The sequence below is a fragment of the Podarcis melisellensis genome (assembly GCF_964234715.1).
Source record: "Podarcis melisellensis genome assembly, chromosome: W".
Taxonomy (NCBI): domain Eukaryota; kingdom Metazoa; phylum Chordata; class Lepidosauria; order Squamata; family Lacertidae; genus Podarcis; species Podarcis melisellensis.
In genome coordinates, this window is record NC_138535.1 from 12,070,810 (window position 1) to 12,094,530 (window position 23,721).

Consider the following 23,721-nt stretch of genomic DNA (forward strand, 5'->3'; position numbering starts at 1 on the left):
AGCTGAAGGAGCACTTTGACATGAAGGATCTTGGTGAGGTATCCAACTATCTTTCTCTGCAGGTGGAGAGGGACCAAGCAGGTAATTTTCTGGTACACCAAACACAGAAAATTGCTGATGTATTAACCAGGTTGAATTTGGTTGATGCAAACCCAGCAGACACACTGATGGTGACAGGTTACCAGGTAGATAGTACTGCTGAAGCGTTTTCTGACACCACACTGTACAGATGCATTCTAGGCAAGCTGAATCTCATTGCTAGATGTTCAAGACCTGACATAGCTGTAAGCACTAACCTGCTTAGCAGACATGCCAACAATCCTACTGTTCAGGATTGGAAAGCTCTGAAGCGCATAGCCCGCTATTTGAAGGGGACTTTGCACTACAGGCTGAGGTTCACCAGTCAGAAGACTGCAGGTCTTGAAATCTTTGCAGATGCTAGTTTTGGAAGTGACACCACGGATGGTACAAGCACTTCTGGAGTATGCTACATGTACAACCACTGTCTGTTTGACTGGCTATGCAAAAAGCAGACGACAGTAAGCCTAAGTTCCTGTGAAGCAGAACTCAATGCCCTGTCATTTTCACTCATGGGTTGTGAATGGTTGATGCAACTGTTTCAGGACATCAGAGTTTCTGTGAAATGTCCTATACAGGTGTATCAAGACAATAGATCCTGTTTGGCTTTGCTGAACTCAGAGAGTTGCAAGCAAAGAGCCAAGTACTTGCAGATTAAGTTACATTGTGCAAGAGAGTGTATTCAGAAAGGACTCATTCAGGTGTCCTACATGCCAGGAAATGAAATTCCTGCTGATCTGTTGTCTAAGGTTGTTAACAGAGAACAACTTAAGGTTTATGTACAGAAGTTGCAATTGGGTTGAACCACAGGTACTACAGGTTACACGGAAAGGGGGAGGATGTTAGGATATAGTTTCATTCCACCTTAAATGGTCAGGCATGATTGTTGTGTATCACATTCCTGTTTCGTTCCAGCTCTCGCTGGGAACTTCCGTTTTGTATATAGCTTTTGTTCTGGCTGTTTTCCTGGACACGGAGGCAAGCAGTCATGTTTTTCCTTTGTTCTGATCTACGTTGAATAAAGCTGTAAATGTGCTCTCCTGTCTACATCTTTCGTTGTGGAGACTGCTGAAAGGGTGTGCACGGGCCTTGGAATGTCTCAGGCTCGTGTCGCTAACTGACTGATGCTGTTCCACGGGAGACCGGTGATCGTCCGGAGGCGACTGGGGGCCTGCCTGATGCCTCCATCTCCTTGGCAGTATCCCAACAAAAACATCGCAAGGTGCACTTGTGAGACCAATATGTCTTGAGCTTGAAGGGTCAACCAAACCAGTTTCTTCAAAGGGCAGTAACTGAGCAAAATCACCCACCATTTGAAGAAAATGGTTCAAACACATCTTTGAAGATCTGTCTCCTCCACTCAGTACGCTGCAGGAGCAAGTGGTTTAAGACCAAAAGACAGAGTGCTTGGGAAACAAATAAAAAATGCCCTGCACTTCATTCCCTTGCTCCAAACATCCTGCCTCTAAGGATGGAGGGAAGCCGATCAGCTCCACTACTTGTTGTTCCAGGGAGCAGGGAAAAGAGGTAGGTGGGGTCTACTCACCTAATATAGTGCTGCTGTAAAAATCCCAGGCTGTATGGGGGTCCCCTTCAGCTCAACCCTGCAGATCCAAGATGTAATCTGCAAGAAGATAAAATGGAATAAAGGAAGCTGAGATGTCAATGTGTTTTCAGGTGCTTAGGCAAGGTTCCCAGAGAGTAAGATGGGGGGATTTTTGACCTGATGTGCCAGATATTTTATCTCTCCCCATCCTTGTGGCTGAACTTTTACAGGTAGGCAGAGGCAACCCATCTGCCATCGGGTGACCATTAAGTAGGCAATCTTGCCCACCTGTTTAAGTTAAGTTGCGGAAGGAAAAAGTCACCAGGAAGCAGCAAGGAGCAGAACTGAACTCTCTCTCATCAGGTGATGGGTGGGCACTTAAAATACTGATGCTTTGGCTGAGCATACCAGCTCCATGTGGGGAACAGGCAGGCACAGCCCATGCAGAACTGAACAGCCCATCAGCTGATTTCACCCACCCATCAAAGTGATGTCAGGTTAAAGGGAAGTTTTCCTTCTGCACATATGTTTTCCCTCTGCACATAACTGTTGCATTATAGGGATACATAACTGTGGCCTTATGGGAAGTCTTGCTATGGGAAGTCTTGCTTCTCTCCTCTTGCATTCTGGGAAGTCTCGCTTATAATCTTCTCTCTGTTTCTGCACACACTGTACGAACCTGCTCCAAACACCAAGACATTCCCTCATCGCTCAGTTCACCTTAAGTTCATGGTGACTTGTACTCCATGCATAGCTGACCACATCTATAGAACTTGATTATTATATTCTTTCATGTTATGATCAATCATTAGTAATTGTTTGTGTTATATTAATCTTTAGTTATAATTAATTAGGAGGTTTCATGCTTGTCTAGTCCCAACCTTGTTTCCCAGCCTTTAATCTACCAGTGATAAATGTTCACATGTAATTCCCACCCCTCACATGTAATTCCCACCTTGCATTTGCATTAACCAATAGGCAATGAGTTTCTTTGTGTTTGTATCAACCAATCAACCACAAGTACACCTGTGGCAATGTTTGTGATATTCAATAAAAGAGAGTTCCCGGGACTTCCCCGGCAGACGCCTCTCACATGACACCTACTACTCGTCTCCCGTGATTTTCATTCCTACATCTGGTGACCCGGGACGTGCCAGATCCCTTACGCAGCCTAGCACCTGTACTTCACTCAACTGGAAAAGTCTCAGCGCGCTTACTTCGTGAGTATGGGGGGCGATTTGACAAAATTGCAGAAAGAACATGCCAGGGAATTGTTTTCTCTAGTTAGACAGCGAGTTGTGGGTGTTAATGTTTCCTTAAAAGAAATTGAACAGCTCCTTGGTGAGATTGCTTGCCAATGTCCCTCCTACCCCGAAAGGGGGTCCCTTGAGGTGGGGACTTGGCAAAAGATCGGGAAGACCCTCTTTGCAGAACCGAGGGCTCCGATTCATTGTCTGCTCACCTGGCAGAAATGTGCAGCTGCCGTTGCTAAATTAGGACCCCAGGCGTCTCCTTCGGCCCCTGCCCTTCGGGCTGTTGCAGACAATCCCCCCTCTCCTTATCCTAAGCTTTTGCCTCCATTGCAGCCTTGCCAACCCCTCCCTACACCTCAGCCCACAAACCCATCCACCCCCACTTCCGGGTTAGCGCGTCTGGCTAATGGCGGATTCCCTCCGAGCTCCGGAGGGAATCGGCTCAGCAGGGGACCGGGTCTTACCGTGCCGGCGACACGGGGACCCTCACAAACCACGCACACGGAGTGCGTGGACATGGTGACTCGGCGGGCACCGTAAGCGCCCCCCCGACCCGTGAAAGAGCCTTTTTAAAGGCTAAGGATCGGGTGCCAGGGAGCGGCGTGGTGCTGTGAGTCTTCTGCTACCCCTGCTGAGCGAAGCCGCATGCCATTCTTCAGTCAGCGCTGACTTCTTCCTGTTAAATTTGGACTTAAAAGCAAGAGCAACAACCCGTGAGTAATTTGAAAATTGGATTACAAATTTTTTTGGTTTGGATTTGGCACGAACGGGGGAGACGAAAAAAAAGGAAGTCCGCCTCCTCCATATTGTTAACAGTGCAAGCAAGGATTTGTCAACTAAAGTTGCGGGAAAAATTTGTGTGATTGGATAAAAGATATAAACCTCACGGATTTAAAAGAACTAAGTTAAGGTGCTGGAGGACAAGAGAGTATTTTGTTTGAAGTAAAATACCACCCTACTCAAGCCCGGGAGCAATCTGAGTTAAGAGCCTGCCGAGATATTGATATTTTTGACAGCTGTCAAATTTGCTGTCAAAGTTGAAAGGACTGAAATTGAAACTCTAATTGATTAAATCGCTACAAAATATCACAAATAAGGAAAGATTGATACAAACCAATCTGACTTTTGGATCGGAGAGGGAAAGATTACTAAGTAACCAGAATCCCTCTAGAGGGGACTTTCGGACATTGCAAGAATGGAACTAAAACAAGGAATACAGGAAATACGTGCTGACTTGAAAGAGCTGATCCTTTTCGTGGGAAAATTGTTACAGAAGAATGAGAAAGGCCATGTTTTGTCTACGAGCCCACCAGACCCGAAACTATCTGAAAATACATTAACTGACTTGGAAAGGGACTCGTTGTTCAAAACACAGGCAGCTGGACAAAGAAAAGAACTCAAGACTGAGGAGGAAAAAACACCTGCCAAGCAAAAGGATTCAAAAGAAGTGAAGGCTGAGACACTGCATAAGAGAGAAAGACCTGTTAAAAAGAAATTCAAACTGACCAAGATGAAAACAGGACTATTTGGGGCATATAGATTCATGAAACAGCGTTGGAATACTGGGTATAAGCGAACAGGTCCAACTGAAAGAATCACTGCCAGCACTGAGAAAATAAGTCACCGATCCTGGGAGTTAAGCATGAGAGATTTTCAAAGAAATCAGCTGAAAGGAACTGTGAGAGACTTGCGCGCCTCGGACGTGAGATCGCCAGGCTAAAAAGATGGACTAAATGTACTTTGGTTAAGGATTGAAACCGGGGGGAGAAGGGTGGGAATTAACAGTCCGAAGGGGATCTTTTCTTTTTCTTTCTTTTTCTCTTTTTTTCCTTTTAATTTTTATAGAACAAAGATTAGTATTACAAGAATGGGAAATCCGTGGGAGGGAAATGGTGGCAATTTTAGGAAAGGTATTTTTTTTCTTTTTTTAGATCTATGTTTATATTTTTGTCTATTCTTTCATTTTTATATAGAGGATTAAGGGATATATGTTAATGAAACGTCAAAAGCATAATAAAGTATAATTTTACAACTAAAATGTCAAAGCACAAACAAAGTATAAATTTTATAACTAAAATGAGTTTAATTAAATTAGGGATAAGTAACTTTAACAAAATAAGGTACAGGATGTTCAGGGGAAAAACTTGCTAGAATAAATAAATTGGAGTTGGGAAACAATAGGAGGAGACGTGGGGAAGTCCTGAAAAGAAGCTATTGAAAATAAGTGTGAAGAGGAGAATCTTTTTTCTTTTTTTCTTTTTTCTTTCTGCTGGTGTACTGCATGTTTATTTGATGTATTTGATGTAACCTTTTTGGAAAACCAATAAAGATTATTTTAAAAAAAAAACAAAAAAAAAACCCATCCACCCCTCCCCTTCCTCCTTTGCCTGCTTTGCCTGCCACAACCCCTGCGTGCTCTCCTACAGGAGCTGTGCGCACCTCACTTTCCCTGGCTAGGCAGAAAGGAATTCTGTCCTTAGAGGAGGAATCTGTGTGGGCTGGGGAATTGCCTTCTGCTTTCCCTATTAGCTCTTTTGTTAATATTAAACAACAACATTCAGAGCCCTACCATCAATTTATAGATAGATTGAAAGAAGCAGTCACCAGGCAGGTTGATAATACTACAGCCCAGAATGAACTGATGAAAAAATTGGCTTTTGAAAATGCAAACACTGACTGTAAGAAGGCTTTGCAGTCAATCATTAACCGTCCTAAGTACGATCTGAGCCATGCCATGTCCTTGCTTGCCGGAGCCAATCCAAATTTGGCAGCCAACCAAAGTGAATTTAAGCATAGCGCAGTAGCTCTGTCCCGTTGGATGCCCTTACTGTGTTTACTAATGGAGCCCCCTCCAGGGGGGTCGTTGCATGGCTACAAAATGATAAATGGCACAGCCTCTACATTCTTCCACAGAAGTTTGCCCAGCATTCTGAGCTGGCAGCTGCTGTTAAAGTTTTGCATCATTTCTCCACGCAGCCAATTCCATGACCCCATACGTGGCTTCCTTTAATGTTACTTGTGCCCGTATGGTGAGCTGCACAAAAACCAACAGTGTAAAAATGGGCAAGGATAACTTCAATTGTTCTGATTATGTAAATATTTCATATATATATAAATACACAGAGCTGCCTGACGGCTGGTTTTGGTCGTGTCCAGGCTTCACGTTTAATTATATTCCTGCAAACATTAGCCATGGCACGCCCTGCTGCTTAAGCCGTATGTCTATTATTTTACCAAAAAAGCATCATTTGTCCCGCTCTCGATATTGACGCCCTGTGCAATTGACTAATGATTATAACGATTCTGTTTCTCTCCCTAGCAGATCTGAATATATTTCTTTAGCTGTCTCTCTTTTAGGAGACCCTGGATTGGCTGTACGAAATAGCAGGAATATTAACTCTTTAGCTTGCTCCGCAGCAAAAGCCTTGAATTCTACTTCACAAGCTCTTCACCTTTTGAATAAAGAACAGAGTGAATTGCGTCACGGACTCTTATAGAACCGCTGCTATCGATTATCTATTGATGCTCCATCATTATGGATGCGAACAAGTGGAAAACATGTGCTGCTTTAATATCACTGACAATTCTAAGGCTATTCAGAAACAAATCTCTCATTTGCAAAATCTCACACATCACATCAAACAGGATGTTGGTTTTTCTGCTTTCTGGGATTCTTTCACCCAGTGGCTTACCGCTTGGCTGCCAAACCTTACTTGGCTTCGTAATCTCTTTCAATATGCTATTGTCATAATTTGTATATTGATTCTACTATGCTGCTTCCTCCAATGCATTCCTGGCCTCATAAGTCTTTTCTCTCGACTTCTCTGTCCCCCTCAGCCACCCAATAAAATCCTTGCTGCTTATTTTGCGAAATGGCAACACCAACAGTAAACCAAAGGGGAGATATGGGCAGATTTATTTCGAGCATGCGTTGGCAAACCACGTATCTCGTAGTATTTTTTGTCCCATCCTCCCTGGCGAATTTATTTTGGGCATTCGCTGGCACACCACTAATCCCGAAATATTTTTGCCTTATTTACCCAGAATGCCTCGCATATAAGAAAAGAAAGGGGGAGATAAAGGGAAGTTTTCCTTCTGCACATATGTTTTCCCTCTGCACATAACTGTTGCATTATAGGGATACATAACTGTGGCCTTATGGGAAGTCTTGCTATGGGAAGTCTTGCTTCTCTCCTCTTGCATTCTGGGAAGTCTCGCTTATAATCTTCTCTCTGTTTCTGCACACACTGTACGAACCTGCTCCAAACACCAAGACATTCCCTCATCGCTCAGTTCACCTTAAGTTCATGGTGACTTGTACTCCATGCATAGCTGACCACATCTATAGAACTTGATTATTATATTCTTTCATGTTATGATCAATCATTAGTAATTGTTTGTGTTATATTAATCTTTAGTTATAATTAATTAGGAGGTTTCATGCTTGTCTAGTCCCAACCTTGTTTCCCAGCCTTTAATCTACCAGTGATAAATGTTCACATGTAATTCCCACCCCTCACATGTAATTCCCGCCTTGCATTTGCATTAACCAATAGGCAATGAGTTTCTTTGTGTTTGTATCAACCAATCAACCACAAGTACACCTGTGGCAATGTTTGTGATATTCAATAAAAGAGAGTTCCCGGGACTTCCCCGGCAGACGTCTCTCACATGACACCTACTACTCGTCTCCCGTGATTTTCATTCCTACATCAGGTGACTGACCAGAGGGGGCACAGTTTAGAGGAAATGGCCTCATGGGCCAAACTGGATCCAAGATTGGCCTGCAGGATGAAGGCTCCACAATCCTTGCCATAAAGACTGATTAAAGCAGGGTTTCCCAAACTTGTGCCTCCAGCTGTTGTTGGACTACAACTCCCATCACCACAAGCTAGCAGGACCAGTGGTCAGGGATGATGGGAAATGTAGTCCAAAAAAACAGCTGGAGACCAAAGTTTGGGAAACCCTGGATTAAAGGGATAATTCAATGTGGATTTATCACAAAAGATTGTGATGTTATGATAAATCCACATTGAACTTTGCAAGCCTTTAATGAGAGCAAAAATCTTCGTCTTTTGCTCACAGGTACCTTCTAGCAAGATTCATGTAGGATTCTAGTCTAATGTTTTCAAGGCAGAGCCCTCCAACATGAATCCGTCCAAAGCCCTCCTTAGAGGGAAAACTAAGCACCAGAATCAACCCATTGAAGCATGCATATATCCTGCAGAATGATGTCCTTTAGTGCAAATCAAGCACTTTCCCTGCAAAACCCATGTGCATTTTCAACTGCAGCAACACATACGTCATATCTAGTATCCAATGGCCAGGGTGTGTGTGTGCAGGGGAATAAAATTGCTGCCTTACCTTTGACAAATGGAAACCTACCATTAAGGAAGTTTTTCATGTTTTCGCTGCTGGCCAGCTTCAGGGCAGTCTGCCCCGAATATGTAGCCAGGGTTGGGTCAGCACCGTAAGACAGCAGGAGCCACATGATCTCCAAGTTGTCATTTGCTGCAGCGTCATGGACAGGCCTGCCAAGAGACAAAGAGTTTTAAATTGAATTTCACAGAGTCAAAAGGCTGGAGCTGACCAGGGATCACCCATTCCTCCCTGGCCTTTTCCCATCAGGGAACCCTTGAGGAACCTGCAAGGGACCCTACCCCTCCTGTTTGCCTTTGTAAAGTGTTGTGTACTCTCTGTTAATGACAGGCGGTAAGCTCAGCATCTGATTGCCTACAAGAGGTCCCAAGTTCAATCCCTAGGAGCTTCAAGTAGGGCTGGGAGAGACCCCTCTGAAAAACCAGAGAGCCTCAGCCAGCCAGTGCGAACAATATGCTGAGGTGGATGGAAGGGTCCTCTGTTCTGCTACATATTTTAAATAGGGAGAAATGAATATGGAGAAATGTCCACTGTTGATCTGTCCTTGGTAACTGAGCAACGACCGTATTATTAATAAATAATTATCCTGAGGTGCAAGGATTTTAAGAAGTACCAGACATGAAGGAGCCACAGCTCAATGGCAAAGCACATGCCTTTCAAGTACACGGGACAACAATTTAGTCCCCGGAATTACTTGATAAAAGATCCAGGCACTGCCACTTTGGGCTTGGGACATTGCAGAACTGATGCCCCTCAGGGTAGATGAGTGCATCAGACAGCCCATCCATTGCGTCTTTCTCATGGGGTGAGGCGTGGACTGGACTACTTTCAAGACCGCAGAGGGATTCTTGCTGAGCCTTCTCCCTAGCATGCTATTTTTAAAGAGAGAGCAGCTCCACTTCAGCAGACAGTTCTCAACCTGCAGAACTTGCTGAAATTCAGTGCAAGATCCTGACCTTAAACTGTATTATGAATCTGCTTGTTTGGTATGGATCAGGGACTGGATGAGGTTGGATAAGCAAGAGACATTAGAATTAGAAGGACATGACAATAGATTTGGTTGGCATGCATATTTATGGTATGGGAAAGGGAAGATTCACAGAAGTTTCTATAACCATATTGTAGCACCCTGCTTGTGGTTAACGCTTAGCTGGAATGAAATATTCAACGCAGCAATAGAGAAATTAAAATAATAATTTATTTGTCAGACAAATAAATGAGAGGCACAGTGGTATATGGTTACCAAGCTCTGGCCTGGCCTCCTGCCATTCTGGCCAGCACTTATATTTCCTTAATCCAGCCCCCTTGCTCCTCCTGTGGCTGCCTTTGTCCAATCAGCCTGGTTGAAATTCCCATTGGCTGTTTGCTAGAACCAATCACAAAAGATACACCCATTTCCTTTTGCCTTTTATGGGAGACAAAAGCTATATATTCTTCTATCTATAAATGACAAATAAGTAATCATTTATCTTACATTTATCTCAACAAGGAACCTTAATTACCAGCTCACCTCTTGCCCTCCTTGCCCTATTGCCCTCCAAAACAGATCGTTAATGGTTTTAAATTTTTATCTTTAACAGATGTCAAGGATCTTAAGTTCACATTCTCATGCATCATCAATGAAAGATCTCCTTTTGGAGGTCTTTAAACAAAAAGCCTGACAACTATATATCAGGAGTGCTCGGTGGCATCTCCTGTCTGGCAGGGGGCTGGGCTCATTTGCCCCTCTGGTCTCCTATAACCATGATTCTATGAAATAAGAATTTAACATTTCTTTCTTTCTAGATCCTTTGCATAATTACATTTAAGCTAATATATTTAATACATAGCATAAATAACCTTTTAAAAGGAAAAGAAATCTTAAAAGGATATCAGTTTAAGAAAGAAACAACTTTAGAAAAAGATTTCCCAAAATACTCCCTCCTTTTCTGCCAGCTAGATGTTTTCCTTTCCATTTCTCTTGACCTTTTTAACCTTAGGAAGAAGATATGGCTCAAGTTTACTATTTGCCTAAGCTTAATCTGTAGGGTCAGTGTAACCTTGCTCTTAGCCTGTAATTCCCTTTTTACGACTTTGAGAATTGTTTTCTGCTATAAATCAAGGGGCCCCTTGTCCAGGAGAATAAACATCTTGCCAAGGTTCTTAGGCAGCTGGTTTGCCTGGCATGAAACATTTGAAAATCTTTAAGCTCATTTTAAAATACAGATCCTGATTAATATATAAGCTTTGATAAAAATGCAGGCTGTGATTAGATGCCTCATTCCCCCCTTTCAAGCTCAAGGACCTTCATCCCAAGTGTCCTTGATAGCTTGACCTTCATCATTTTCCTGAGGTAAAGCTCTGTATAGGGCCATAATATGAGGTAGAGTTTCATTTGAAATCATCTTGCTAATTGTACTTCTAAAACATGAAATGATACATGGCACCATACATAAAACCATTACTACTACTGTCAAGAAAAACAAGCAAGACAATAGTATCCCTTTGAGTCCTGCGACATTAGGTAACCAATTGGTGAGCCATCCCATATCCCATCCTTCCCATGTTTGTACAGGGACATGTGCTATATTCTCCATCTTTGTGGCCAACACACGGATTGCCTCACCATTATCAGAAATGTTAAAGCAACAGGCATTCCCTGTCAAGTTCAAGACTCCACATAGGCCTCCCTGCCTGGCAAGTACATAATCCATTCCCATTTTCAGCTGCAAAATGGCGGCTCTACTTTCATCCAACTGTTGTGCAATAAGTCTCAAACTCTGGGCCGTTGCATTGGTTACAAGTTCCACTACTGCTTGCAATCGAATTATTCTGTTTAGATTATAAATAGGATCCCGTGCCCCTTGTATGAGCTCACCAGGATTCCAGGAGGCAGGATCATAATAGGCTATAATGCGCTCTGGTGGCCAATCATCAGTATCGCTCCAACTTTGTGTACTTCCTCCTGCTATATGAGAAATATCAGCGTTTCTTCGTGTACGCTTGACCGAACTAGTGGGCATGATCCACATTGGTGGTAATACCCATCCCAAGAAACAAGTCCCGCTCCATTTGGAAGGGAGTTTCTTGTATGCCCATTCTCCACATATCCACCACAACCATCGGGTCTGAGGTTTTTGGTACGTGGAGTGCATAAGGCGAAATATCAAAAGGGGTAGAGAGTTCACAGTGCAGTATGTTAGATTGCCTTTTTCTGTCACAGTTATGTTCCATACCACTTTCCATGCATGAATAAAAGGAGGTGCACAGGGCAAGGTATTCCGAGTTCGATAGGTAGTACCGTTTGCCCAGGTTTGACTATTCTTAATATAATCCCAAGTATAGTGGCAATGAGAAGAGCCTATCATGGTAGAATCAGCTGCATCTGATGATTTATGTACACAGAATTCCCCTTGCACAGGTATAACTCGTATTGGTTTAGTTGAGTTCCATCCGGGGAAATTCTGTACTTCTGTTTGGTGTGGCATTTCGCTTACCATACCAATGGCATTTAATGGTATCGGTAATAAGGGCATACCTCCCTCTGAATCATCTGGCCCAAGAGAGCAAACAAGGCAATTAGTCCTATTTGTAACCTTGGCTACCATCTCAGCTAAGCCTACCCACATATTGTGGTCATGGCGGAATCCATATTTAGCAAATTTGGTCAGATTCAAGGACCCTTCCCCTTCCCAAGGGATCAGGATTAATAATAAAATCATGTTGATGTCTAGTAGATGCATTCTTTCCACAAAAGATTACCTTATTGTGATAGCAAAAAAATATTAGCCCCAATATAATTCCCCCAGTGACAGAAATGGGGAACCACCAAGACCAAAACATATATCCCGAGGATCCCCAATGAGTAATATCCCTGATAATTGTTCCACAGGGGGGGGGGGGCAATCAATCAATTGTATAAGAGAATCTTTCCATTCACAATCGCTGGTTCAGATGTTCCTCAAGCTTCAGGCGTGCGCAGGTCAGCCAGCTTCCAGGTTGTGGCTGCAGCAGGCCGGTTGTCTAATGTTGCCCGTGACCTAGCCCGTTCCCGGTAGGGCTAGATACAGGGGTTTTTGGAGAGAGTCAGTTTTAAAGGATTAGAGGGGTCACCTTTGCACGTCCAACTGCCTTCGGACTTCTTCAAACGGGAGTGATGAATCCAGGGGGTCACCTCAGCTACCTTCACCGCTGTTGGAGTAGAGAGCAAGACGGTGTAAGGTCCACGCCACTTAGGTGCAAGTGGATCGCGTTTCCACTCTTTCACCCATACACTATCGCCAGCCTGGAACTGATGAATCGGCTCGGCAATGCTGCACGGCGTGCGTTCGAGGGCCCACCTGTTAAGAGAAACAAAAACACGGGAGAGAGATTGCACTTGTCCCTGTGTCACATGGTCTCCTATTTGTTTAAGGTCAGCTGGAATATCCTGAACAAAGGAGGGCGGCCTCCCATACAGGAGCTCAAAAGATGACAACTTAAGTCTTTTTGTGGGTGCACACCGAACACGAAACAGTGTTATGGGTAACACATCTACCCATCCCAACCCCGTTTCCTGGGTTAATTTTGCCAATTGGGTTTTCAGAGTCCGATTCATTCTTTCAATTTTCCCTGAACTCTGAGGCCTATATGCTGCATGCAGTCTCCATTTCACTTGTAGGACTCGACATACTTCTTGTACTACTTGATCAATGAACGCTGGCCCATTATCACTTCCAATGCATCTAGGTAATCCAAACCTCGGGATCAATTCAGTGAGGAGTCTCTTAGTTACCTCTCGTGCCTTTTCAGTTCGGGTGGGAAAAGCTTCAACCCATCCGGTAAGAGTATCTACAAACACAAGGAGATACTTGAATCCCTTAGAAGGGACCAGCTCTGTGAAGTCCACAATTAGGCTTTCCATGGGGACATATCCCACATGTTGGATTCCAGGAGGTTGTACCGGTCCCTGCCTGGGATTGTTTTTAGCACAAAGAACACATTTCTGGGAAATGCAAGTTGCTAATTGTGATAGATTAATAATATAAAACTTCCGACTGAGACTCTCTCTGGTTGCAGTACCGCCAAGGTGAGTAGATTCATGATAATTTCTTACAATGGTGCCTGCTAGATGATGAGGTACATAAATCCTATTGTCCGGCAGGATCATCCAACCGTCCTTCACAACCGCTCCTTCCTGTTCAGCCCACTTCCTCTCTTCTGGGGTATAGTGAGGTTTAACTTCTTCTGGAACTACCTCTGGTATGAGGGCTGCTATAAATCCTCCCACAGGCTTTTGGGCTGCCTCTCGGGCTGCTTTGTCAGCAGCATGATTTCCTCTGGTTATTGGATCCCTTCCTCGTCCATGACCTTTGCAGTGCATTACAGCAATCTGTTCTGGAGCCCATACTGCTTCCAACAGGATTTCTACTTCAGGTCCATATTTCAAAGCCTTCCCGTGGGCTCCGATCAGACCTCTTTCTTTCCATAGAGCTCCATGTGCATGCAGGGTTAAGAAGGCATATTTAGAATCAGTATAGATGTTTGCCTTACATCCAGCTGCCAATTGCAGAGCTCTAGTTAAACCTATAAGTTCAGCTTTTTGTGCTGAGGTGCCGGCAGGCAAAGCTTCAGCTTCCACAACTTCCTCATTGGTGACCACAGCATATCCTGCTCGTCTGGCACCTTCATGCAGGTAACTGCTACCATCAGTATAATATACAACATCTGGATTTTTCAATGGTTCATCTTTCAGATCGGGTCTACTGGAATAAACTTCATCCATTATTTGGAGACAATCATGTGATTCTTCATCATCTACCTCTGGTAGGGGCAGCAAAGTTGCTGGATTGAGCATATTCACTACTCGTAGATGAATCCTGGGATTTTCACACAATAGGCCTTGGTATCTAGCCATCCTTGGGTTCGTTAGCCAATAACTACCCTTATATTCCATGAGTGTCAGAACAGCATGAGGTACATTCACATACATTGTTTGGCCAAAGGTAAATTTATCAGCTTCTTTGACAAGGCTTGCAGTGGCCGCTACTGCCCTTAGGCATGGAGGCCATCCTTTTGCTACTGAGTCCAATTGTTTAGACAAATAAGCTACTGGGCGGTTCCAACTTCCTAATCTCTGGGTCAGGACTGCTGCTGCAATCCCATTCTGTTCATGTACATACAGCTGAAAGGGTTTTTCCGAATTAGGCAGTCCAAGCGCTGGGGCCTCCATAAGTCGTTGTTTGATAACTAAAAAGGCTTGTTGCTGCTCAGGTCCCCATACAAATGGGTCCTTTTCTGCACCTCGAGTGCTTTCATGTAAGGGTTTGGCCAGACTGCTGAAATCAGGTATCCATAGTCTACAAAACCCTGCTGTTCCCAGGAATCCTCTGAGTTGTTTTCTTGTGGTAGGTTCCTTGATAAGGCAAATAGCTTCTTTCCTCTCTGGTCTCAATGCTCGTTGTTGGTGTGAGATGTCAAAGCCCAAATATTTGACCTTTTCTAAACATAACTGTGCCTTTTTCTGGGAGACTCGGTAGCCAGCTTGCCAGAGCAAGTGGAGCAGTTCCTCTGTCCCTTCTTTACAGGTATCAAAATCCTTTGCCGCTAGTATAAGGTCATCTACATATTGCAGAACCACCTTTTCTCCCGGTATTGAGGGGTAACTTGTTAGATCCTTCGCCAAGGCAGTGCCAAATAAAGTTGGGGAATTTTTGAATCCCTGGGGCAATCTTGTCCAGGTTAGCTGGCCTTTTGTTCCTGTTAAAGGGTCTTCCCACTGGAAGGCAAATATAGGTTGGCTCTGTGGTGCCAGCCGGCAACAGAAGAATGCATCTTTCAAGTCCAATACAGTAAAAAATGTTGCTTCTGGTGGGATCAAACTCAGCAAGGTATATGGGTTTGGTACATTTGGGTGCAAGGTCTCGATAGCCTGGTTTACGAGCCTCAAGTCCTGTACTGGCCTGTATTCATCTGTCCCAGGTTTTCGAACAGGCAAAAGGGGTGTGTTCCATTCTGATTGGCAGGGCTTAAGCAGACCATATTTTAATAGGCGGTCCAAATGTTTCTGGATGCCCTCCGCTGCTCGCCGGGGTAAGGGATATTGCTTTACAGATACAGGGGTAGCCATAGGTTTTAGGGTTACTACAATTGGAGCTATATTCTTAGCCATTCCTGGTGGGCTATTTTCGGCCCATACTCCTGGTGGCACCTGTAGGGTTCGGAGGAGCTTGTTTAATTCTGTATCCAATGTGGGTTGGACTTGCAAGGCTGACATTAGGCGCCATGATTGTTCCTTAGGTACTGAGAGGGTAATTATTTCTGCTGCTTTTGATGGCAGTTTCATTTCTGGACCTCGAGGAGTGAAGGTGATTTGGGCCTGCAATTTGGATAACATATCTCTACCTAAGAGAGGTATTGGACACTCAGGTATATACAAAAACTGATGGGTTAAACGATGTCCCCCAATCTGGCATTCCAAAGGTTGGAGGAAAGACCTCTTAGCTGACTGTCCAGTGGCGCTTTTAATGACTACACTTTTGGATGCCTTTTTCTGCAATAGTTCTGGGAGTACTGAGTATTCAGCCCCAGTATCAATCATAAAGTCTATTAAATGGCTCCCTAATTGAATCGTGACCGTGGGCTCCTGGAAGCCTAACTTTATGGAGTCCGGTTGTTCCTAGTCTTGGGTAAAATCCTCTTCTGCCAGTCCAATGAAATTGTCTCTACTCCGTCCTTGTCCAGGTCTCTGATATCTTCCATCTCGAATCATTCCCCGTCCCCGTCCCTGGTTTCTTGGGCCGGAGCCTGGGCCTGGGCCTGGGCCTGGGCGTACTTCTTCCAACCTCAGGGGTTCAGGACACTCCCGCTTCCAGTGACCCTCCTTCTTGCAATTTGCACATTGATTCCTTCCCAGTGGTGGATTCCTTCCCCGCCCTCTCCCTCCATTTAAGGGGCGGTAGTCTTGCTTTACTGCTGTGGCTAGCATCACCATCTTTTCCTTCTGCCACTTCTTCTTCTCTTGTTTCTCAGCCTCATCCCTATTCCGATAAACTCGGCGTGCAATGGCCATAATTTGGCTCATCAGCATCCCTTCCCATCCTTCTGATTTCTGAATTTTCTTACGAATGTCAGAAGCGCACTGGGCCACAAATGTAGCAGTAATCATTCTGCTGTTTTCAGGGGCTTCAGGGTCAAAAGGAGTCCATATACGATAGGCTTCCTGCAGCCTCTCTAAAAAGTCTCCTGGACTCTCATTTGGTTTCTGTTCTACTTCTGAGACTTTAGACATATTAGTGGGCTTCTGACATGCCCTGCGGATACCTTGCACAAGCGTCTGGCGGTAGGTGGTAAGCCTGGTCAGGTGAATTGCATTGTTTGGATCCCAATTAGGATCTTCCAAGGGAAAGTTGTCTTGGAGATGACGGTCAATATTAAAAATATTTCCCACTCTGGCCTGCTCACGCAAATATATCTGTGCCTTTTCAATTATGTCTCTTCTTTCCTCAGTGGTGAAAAGAGTATTCAGGAGTTGGCGGCAATCTGTCCAAGTATTTGGACATGAGTATTGGTCTATGAGTATTTACTATTGAAGTCACCAAGTCCATCATAGCCTGAGGTTTTTCTGCGAAAGATGGGGTGTGTGTTTTCCAATTCATCAGATCCGTAGTCGTGAATGGAATATATTGCAGGGTCGAAGTTCGAGGTGGCCTTGGTCCGGGTTGCCCGTTAACCAGCACAGGCTCCTCAAGTGCATCAAATACTCTTCTAAGAGGGGCTACTACGTGACCTTTCTCTTCGCTTTGCTCTAGGGGCCTCAAATCATAGGGGATGGTATCTGTCCCAAGGCGTTCTTTTAGCAGCTTTATACGCCTGGCTGTATTGCTTGCTGACCAATCAAGGTCTCCCTGTAACTTCTGTAATAGTTCTCTAGGACTAGGATGTACAGGGGTTTGGGGTGGGCAATCAGTTGTTCCACTAACGGAGACTGTAGATGGAGGTCTACTGGGACTCACAGGTGGAATAACCACTTCTGCTTGGGCTTTATTATAAGACTCCAATGCCTCCTGAAGATATTTATCATAATCTATCAAGTTCTGTGACTCCACCCCCATTATTCATTCCACTTTCTTGCCTTGGGGTTACAACTGGTGGAGTGTTTGGATCAGGCTCCCTTCGATGTGGAGCATAGGGTGGAGGTGGAAGCACCTCTTCCTCTGGTCCCTCAAAAATGGGTTTGAGTTTATTTGGCAAGATTCCTTTCCTAGCTTCGGCTTTTACAGCCAACAATTTGCATCGTTTGACTTTGCATTTCCTTATCCATGGAGGATTTTTATTTAATGTGCTCAGCCAAGAATCTATATATGAAAATTGTTCTGGGCACCCTCCAGTTTCTTTGGCGATATCAGACCAAAGTTTGCTTACTAAATTTATATCAAAGGTTCCCTGAGATGGCCATCCAGTATTTTGTTTCGGCCACTCTAATTCACATAACGTTCTCAAGCGCTCTGGTGTCATTTTGACTCCATATGCCCCTGAGAAGGCTTTCTTAAAATTTTTTAACATACATTCAAGAGGTGTATTTTCCCCCTTTGAACCTCCAACTCCCATTGTATGGCCCTGTGAAGTATCCACTCAGTAGCTCACACACGCGCTTTGTGGGGATCCTTGCCCGGTGAAGTCGCCTTACCGGGAACCGAAGTACTGCCCACTCCACACTCAGGTCAGCTACAGATTGTTCTGTACTTTCTCACACATACAATGCGCTAGATACTTCACCACACTCTACCTCCCAACCTTTCCCTTTTCCTCCACCAGACCACCATCTGATGTACCCAACCACCTAGCGTACTCAGTTTCCCCTTACTGAGACGCAGAAGTTTGATCAGGACTTCTCTTCCTCCCAATTAATTGGAGGGCCAAAACCCCTTAGTGCACTTACCCTTAGCTGGTTCCCTGTTTATTTCTCTGGTTCCCCCCGGTCCGTCGCCGCCAGTGAGCAGGGTATCAGACAGACGAGACTTCTGCGTTCCCCTGGAAAAAATTTCCAGTGCGCGCTTGGGTAAGCAGTTCGTGGTCCTCCCTCTTGTACCCTGCCCAGTAGGGCGAAGGGGCTGCGTTCCAGCAGACCACTTATCCGAGTCACAGGGGCACCATAAAATGTAGCACCCTGCTTGTGGTTAACGCTTAGCTGGAATGAAATATTCAACACAGCAATAGAGAAATTAAAATAATAATTTATTTGTCAGACAAATAAATGAGAGGCACAGTGGTATATGGTTACCAAGCTCTGGCCTGGCCTCCTGCCATTCTGGCCAGCACTTATATTTCCTTAATCCAGCCCCCTTGCTCCTCCTGTGGCTGCCTCTGTCCAATCAGCCTGGTTGAAATTCCCATTGGCTGTTTGCTAGAACCAATCACAAAAGATACACCCATTTCCTTTTGCCTTTTATGGGAGACAAAAGCTATATATTCTTCTATCTATAAATGACAAATAAGTAATCATTTATCTTACATTTATCTCAACAAGGAACCTTAATTACCAGCTCACCTCTTGCCCTCCTTGCCCTATTGCCCTCCAAAACAGATCGTTAATGGTTTTAAATTTTTATCTTTAACAGATGTCAAGGATCTTAAGTTCACATTCTCATGCATCATCAATGAAAGATCTCCTTTTGGAGGTCTTTAAACAAAAAGCCTGACAACTATATATCAGGAGTGCTCGATGGCGTCTCCTGTCTGGCAGGGGGCTGGGCTCATTTGCCCCTCTGGTCTCCTATAACCATGATTCTATTGAAGCAAAGAGGTACTCGCGAAGTGTTTAAAATATAGATCAGCCAGACAGCATTTGGAGAATAAGAAGGTGAGGTTTATTGCCAGGCAATAAGGACCCAGTTGGAATATCTTCCAAAGAACTGGGACCCCGATTGACAGAAATCCAGAGGTCTTTATACCTGAGCAGAATACAGCAAATCATTGATCATAAGACAATCATGAGGGACTCACAATATTGTCAGCGAGAATCAGCCAATCAGCAAGCGGTTGTCACGCTACCTGACCCCCGGTCAAGCCTTGGTCAGCACCGGATTCTAGTTCTGCTTTCCGAGCTTGCAGTGACGCTCTGTCTAACCTTTCCCCCAGTAATGACAGGACAGGGAGCTTGGACATTCTGTGGTTTTGCTCTTCCTGTTCTGTGGATTAATTTAGCCTGTATCTGAGGGGAATTTGTATCAGAATCTCTGATTCATGTCTTTCCCCCTTGTCCGGGGTGCGCAGATGTTTAGGGGAAAGGTCAGCTCCAAATTTCGCTGTTTCAAGCATTTTGCAGTTTGCTAAAGCACAGCTTCCCTTTTGATTTAAAATGGATTATAAAGTACTGTATTCCTTGATTTGTGTAAGCATATATGAATATATATTGAATATATTGGTTTCTGATAACTGATTATGTGGATAGCGTAGGGGTAGCCCTTTCCCCTTGCCTCACTATGAAATAAGAATTTAACATTTCTTTCTTTCTAGATCCTTTGCATAATTACATTTAAGCTAATATATTTAATACATAGCATAAATAACCTTTTAAAAGGAAAAGAAATCTTAAAAGGATATCAGTTTAAGAAAGAAACAACTTTAGAAAAAGATTTCCCAAAATACTCCCTCCTTTTCTGCCAGCTAGATGTTTTCCTTTCCATTTCTCTTGACCTTTTTAACCTTAGGAAGAAGATATGGCTCAAGTTTACTATTTGCCTAAGCTTAATCTGTAGGGTCAGTGTAACCTTGCTCTTAGCCTGTAATTCCCTTTTTACGACTTTGAGAATTGTTTTCTGCTATAAATCAAGGGGCCCCTTGTCCAGGAGAATAAACATCTTGCCAAGGTTCTTAGGCAGCTGGTTTGCCTGGCATGAAACATTTGAAAATCTTTAAGCTCATTTTAAAATACAGATCCTAATATATAAGCTTTGATAAAAATGCAGGCTGTGATTAGATGCCTCAATATAATTAGGAAATCATTAATGAGAGTATAGGAGAGATATAAAGATTTATTGGAACAAAAGACCCCTTGGTGGATTTCACCACATGAAGCATTACTTGCTCAAACCACTTGGAAAGAAAGGAAAATGGCTCACATATGTTGATCTATTAAAGGATCATGATGGAAAATGGAAATTAAGAGATTATGACGAGATCAAAGATCATTTTCAGAGTTGGTTGCACTAGCAACAATTATACGAAACATATAAAGAAGACAGTAAGAAAGGATTTAGCTACACAAGATCTAGATTCCAAACGGAAGTGATTGAAGGGAAAGTGAAATTACTGAAGGCTGCTTACAGCATACTATTAGAATGGGAGACGTAAGATGAAGAGGTAAAATCAGTCATGATTAAATGGGCACAAGATGTAGGCCACAATATTATGATGGAAGATTGGGGAAAGTTAAGGAAAACTGAAATAAATTTTACAGACTGTTCCCTGTTGAAGGAGAATTATATGAAGAAGATGTATATGACACCAGTGCAGTTAGGGGAAATGTACAAAACTAGTTCAAATATATGTTGGAAATGTAAGGAAAAGGAGGTGACATTTTTTCATATGTGGTGGGATTGTAATGTAATAAATTTTTTTTGGAGAAATGATACACAATGAAGTGAAGAAAATGTTCCACTTAACGTTTGTTAAAAAACCTGAAGCATTTCTGTTAGGGATCGTAGGGAAAGACCTGCCAAAAAACCTGAAAAACATCTTCATGTATGCAACAACGGCCGCGAGAGTCTGGATGGAAGACTGAAGAAATCCCAACTAAAGAATCATGGCAAGAGAAACTGATGGACTATGCAGAACTGGCAAAGTTGACACATAAGCTACGGGACAAGGATAACTGTGACATCAAAAGTGAATGGGAACCCTTTATAAACAATTTGAAGAAGCAACAAAGTGAATTGGACTCTTCAGCAGGTTTTGAATAAACACTCACAAACTCTTTATTGACAATAATCAGTTAGACAACTTAAGGATTTATACAACTTTGTAACATGCAGAGAATAGCATTCATAGAGAAACCAAAGATTGGAACTGAGGGAAGTCAGGGGGTGGGGGGTGGGCTTTTTAGGGGAGGGTGGGGGAAGGGAGGAAAATGGGGAAAATATTAAGGAAGACATGTTTTTGGATAATATGTTTTGCTTAAATGCCTAATATTTTTTTTTAAAAAAGGAAAGCAAATGCAAAAAAGAAAAGAAAAAGAAATTCAGTGCAAGATGCCCCTCTTAGAGCACACAGACAAGGTAGGTTGCATTTATTTATTTAATTGCCACCCCACCTTTCCTCCCAAGAATCTCAAGGAAGTTCACGTAGTCTCCCCCGTCTCTTTACCCTCATTAAAAACGTGCAATGTAGGTTAGGTAGGAAGGGTATGGCTGGTCCAAGATCACCCAGAGAGTGGCAGAGTTGGCAATGGAACCTGACTCTCCTCTGCCCTAAATCTGACACTCTTAAGTACTGCACCACAGCAGCTCTCACTGGCTTAACTCATCAATGTTACAGATTCAGAAGCTAAAACGGGCCACCTGAGGCCCAGATTCAGTGGACCACTTAGCCCCTGGCCAAGCCCCTGGCAACTGTGGTTCCTCAGCAGCGGTGGACTTGCCTGGTGCCATCCTGCACACTGCAGTTCACGTTTGCACCATGCTCCAGCAAGAGCTGCAGGATGTCCACCCAGCCGCGAGCGCAGGCCTCGTGCAGGGCTGTGTAGCCTGCGTTGTCCCTGTGGTTGACATTGTTGTTTTCCTTCTGCAGGCAGTACATCACCACATCCTGGCGAAAGAACCCCCAACCCAAGATTAGTAAACAATGGCAGCAGTTGTCTCCTGCTGTTTATCCGCCCCGCCCCCCTTGCAAGAAGTGGCACCTACCTTGTAGCCAAGCAGGGCTGCTCTCTGCAGCAGTGTCTCCCCTGCATTCTTGTTCACTATCAGTCGACGAGCTTCAGGGGGCACTGGCGGGGCTGCGGGGGGCTCAGGGGCTCTTTCTGATTTGTGCTGCAGGGACTTGTTCAACAAGCAGGGTTCCTGAGCTTTCTTTGGAGAGCGTATCTTGAACTGGCTCAGGCGTGCCTTGGCCTTTAAAAAAAAATGGAACACAGAGAATGATTGGGGGGATTGGGGAGGAAGAAGAGTAGTGTCAGAACAGGGCTAAGTGAAGAAGAATGCTGAACCTCTAAAAAAAGCTTGCATTCCACAACGTCACAGTTTACATCAATAACACATTTACTTTTGTATGCACACTCAATTCTGCTTCTGCTAGCTGTTGAGAAGGGCAGAAAATGATATACAATATGGAAGTCCGGAAATCTCAGCTGTGTAAATCACACTCTCCAACACCACGCTAGCCCAGTTTCCTGGGATCTCACAGGCATCGCTCACATTTTTTAAAATCTTAAAAAAAGAAAAGAAAACCGAGACTCTCAAATGCTGAATTCTGCTCCCAGTAATCCATTCGGCCTTTGCATTGTGCACAGGCAGACGTACCCAGGGCGGATTGCTGATTTGGGTTCTGAACACATACACACACGGCTTCTGCTCTGATCATATTGAGAGCCCTTTAAAATAAAATGAAAAATGCTAGTAAATCCATTCACAGGAACTGAGGAAGCAGCTGTACACCAGGATGAAACTCTTTGTTTTGCTTAAATTAGTACTGTTGACAACAGGGATGTGCTGCCTTTGGCACTTCAGCTCCCTCCCACCCCAGCTAGGGGGATGACGGGTTGCCCATCCTTGGTCTGTGATGCCGAGTGGCAACTTCCCAAAGCCCCAGGCAACCAAGAGAAGTTATTTCCCAGCATCTGCTAGCTAAACCTTTTAAGTGGCGATTGAGCCTGGTTTTGTAGCTCAGACTCCCACAGAGCCCTGGGTGCAGCACCCGTCTAACCCTATCCCGAAATCAACTCCAGCATCTCCTAAGCAATACTGTACCTTCCCCTCTTCACAGATGCCTGAGAGGTGTTTGGTTTTGCATTTGCGTTCCCCGGAAGGTTTCTCTAGCACATCCTGGATGGGAGCCGAGTTGGGGTGATCCAAGAGGAATCCATTGTGGAAGTCCAGGAGTCCTTGGAGGGTTGGAGAAAGCCTGCTCCTCAAGCACAGGGCCGAGCCTTTGCTCGGCACAGCATCCTTGTGGTTTCGGTACCTGAAGTCTGCAAGGCAAGGCAGAGGGGGATTAAACAGCACAAAGGAGGCTCAAATGCACACATCCCTGGGCTCAAATGCACACATCAGCTCCTGAACATGCAAACAGAAGTGGGGAGTAGAAAAAGAAAGGAACAGCAGAGGCTTCAGAGCAAGCTTCTTGGTTAGCTCCCCTTGCATACTATCAGCCAGCCGTGGGTACATCAGAGGAAGCTGTCCAGCATCCTCAGTCTATGGTGTGCTGCTAAGCAACTGCTCCATTTTAGCCAACTGAAATGGCACTAACGTCACAACTTCTGCACCTATTTCCCTAGCTCCCTTTTATTCT

The 23,721-nt window shown here is 44.2% G+C and overlaps 2 protein-coding genes and 1 long non-coding RNA gene across 3 annotated transcripts in view; 1 reads left to right on the forward strand and 2 right to left on the reverse strand.

The window, feature by feature from the left end:
* The window catches only part of LOC309361218 (uncharacterized protein), a gene marked incomplete at its 3' end in the record, with an annotated part of 424,120 nt that overhangs the window by 158,573 nt on the left and 241,826 nt on the right, over positions 1 to 23,721 (reverse strand). The window lies entirely within an intron of this gene.
* LOC309361165 (BCL-6 corepressor-like protein 1) overlaps positions 1 to 23,721 on the reverse strand; it is a 126,364-nt gene that overhangs the window by 25,141 nt on the left and 77,502 nt on the right. Inside the window, 6 exon segments of the mRNA XM_081896134.1 lie at positions 1,625 to 1,676; positions 1,680 to 1,702; positions 8,263 to 8,408; positions 21,854 to 22,020; positions 22,119 to 22,325; positions 23,181 to 23,401. Coding sequence (XP_081752260.1) covers positions 1,625 to 1,676; positions 1,680 to 1,702; positions 8,263 to 8,408; positions 21,854 to 22,020; positions 22,119 to 22,325; positions 23,181 to 23,401 — 816 coding nt within the window.
* LOC309361196 lies at positions 15,898 to 18,278 on the forward strand. Its single transcript, XR_014164388.1, has 3 exons — positions 15,898 to 16,733; positions 16,793 to 17,311; positions 17,419 to 18,278. It is a non-coding gene; the product is annotated as an uncharacterized lncRNA (long non-coding RNA).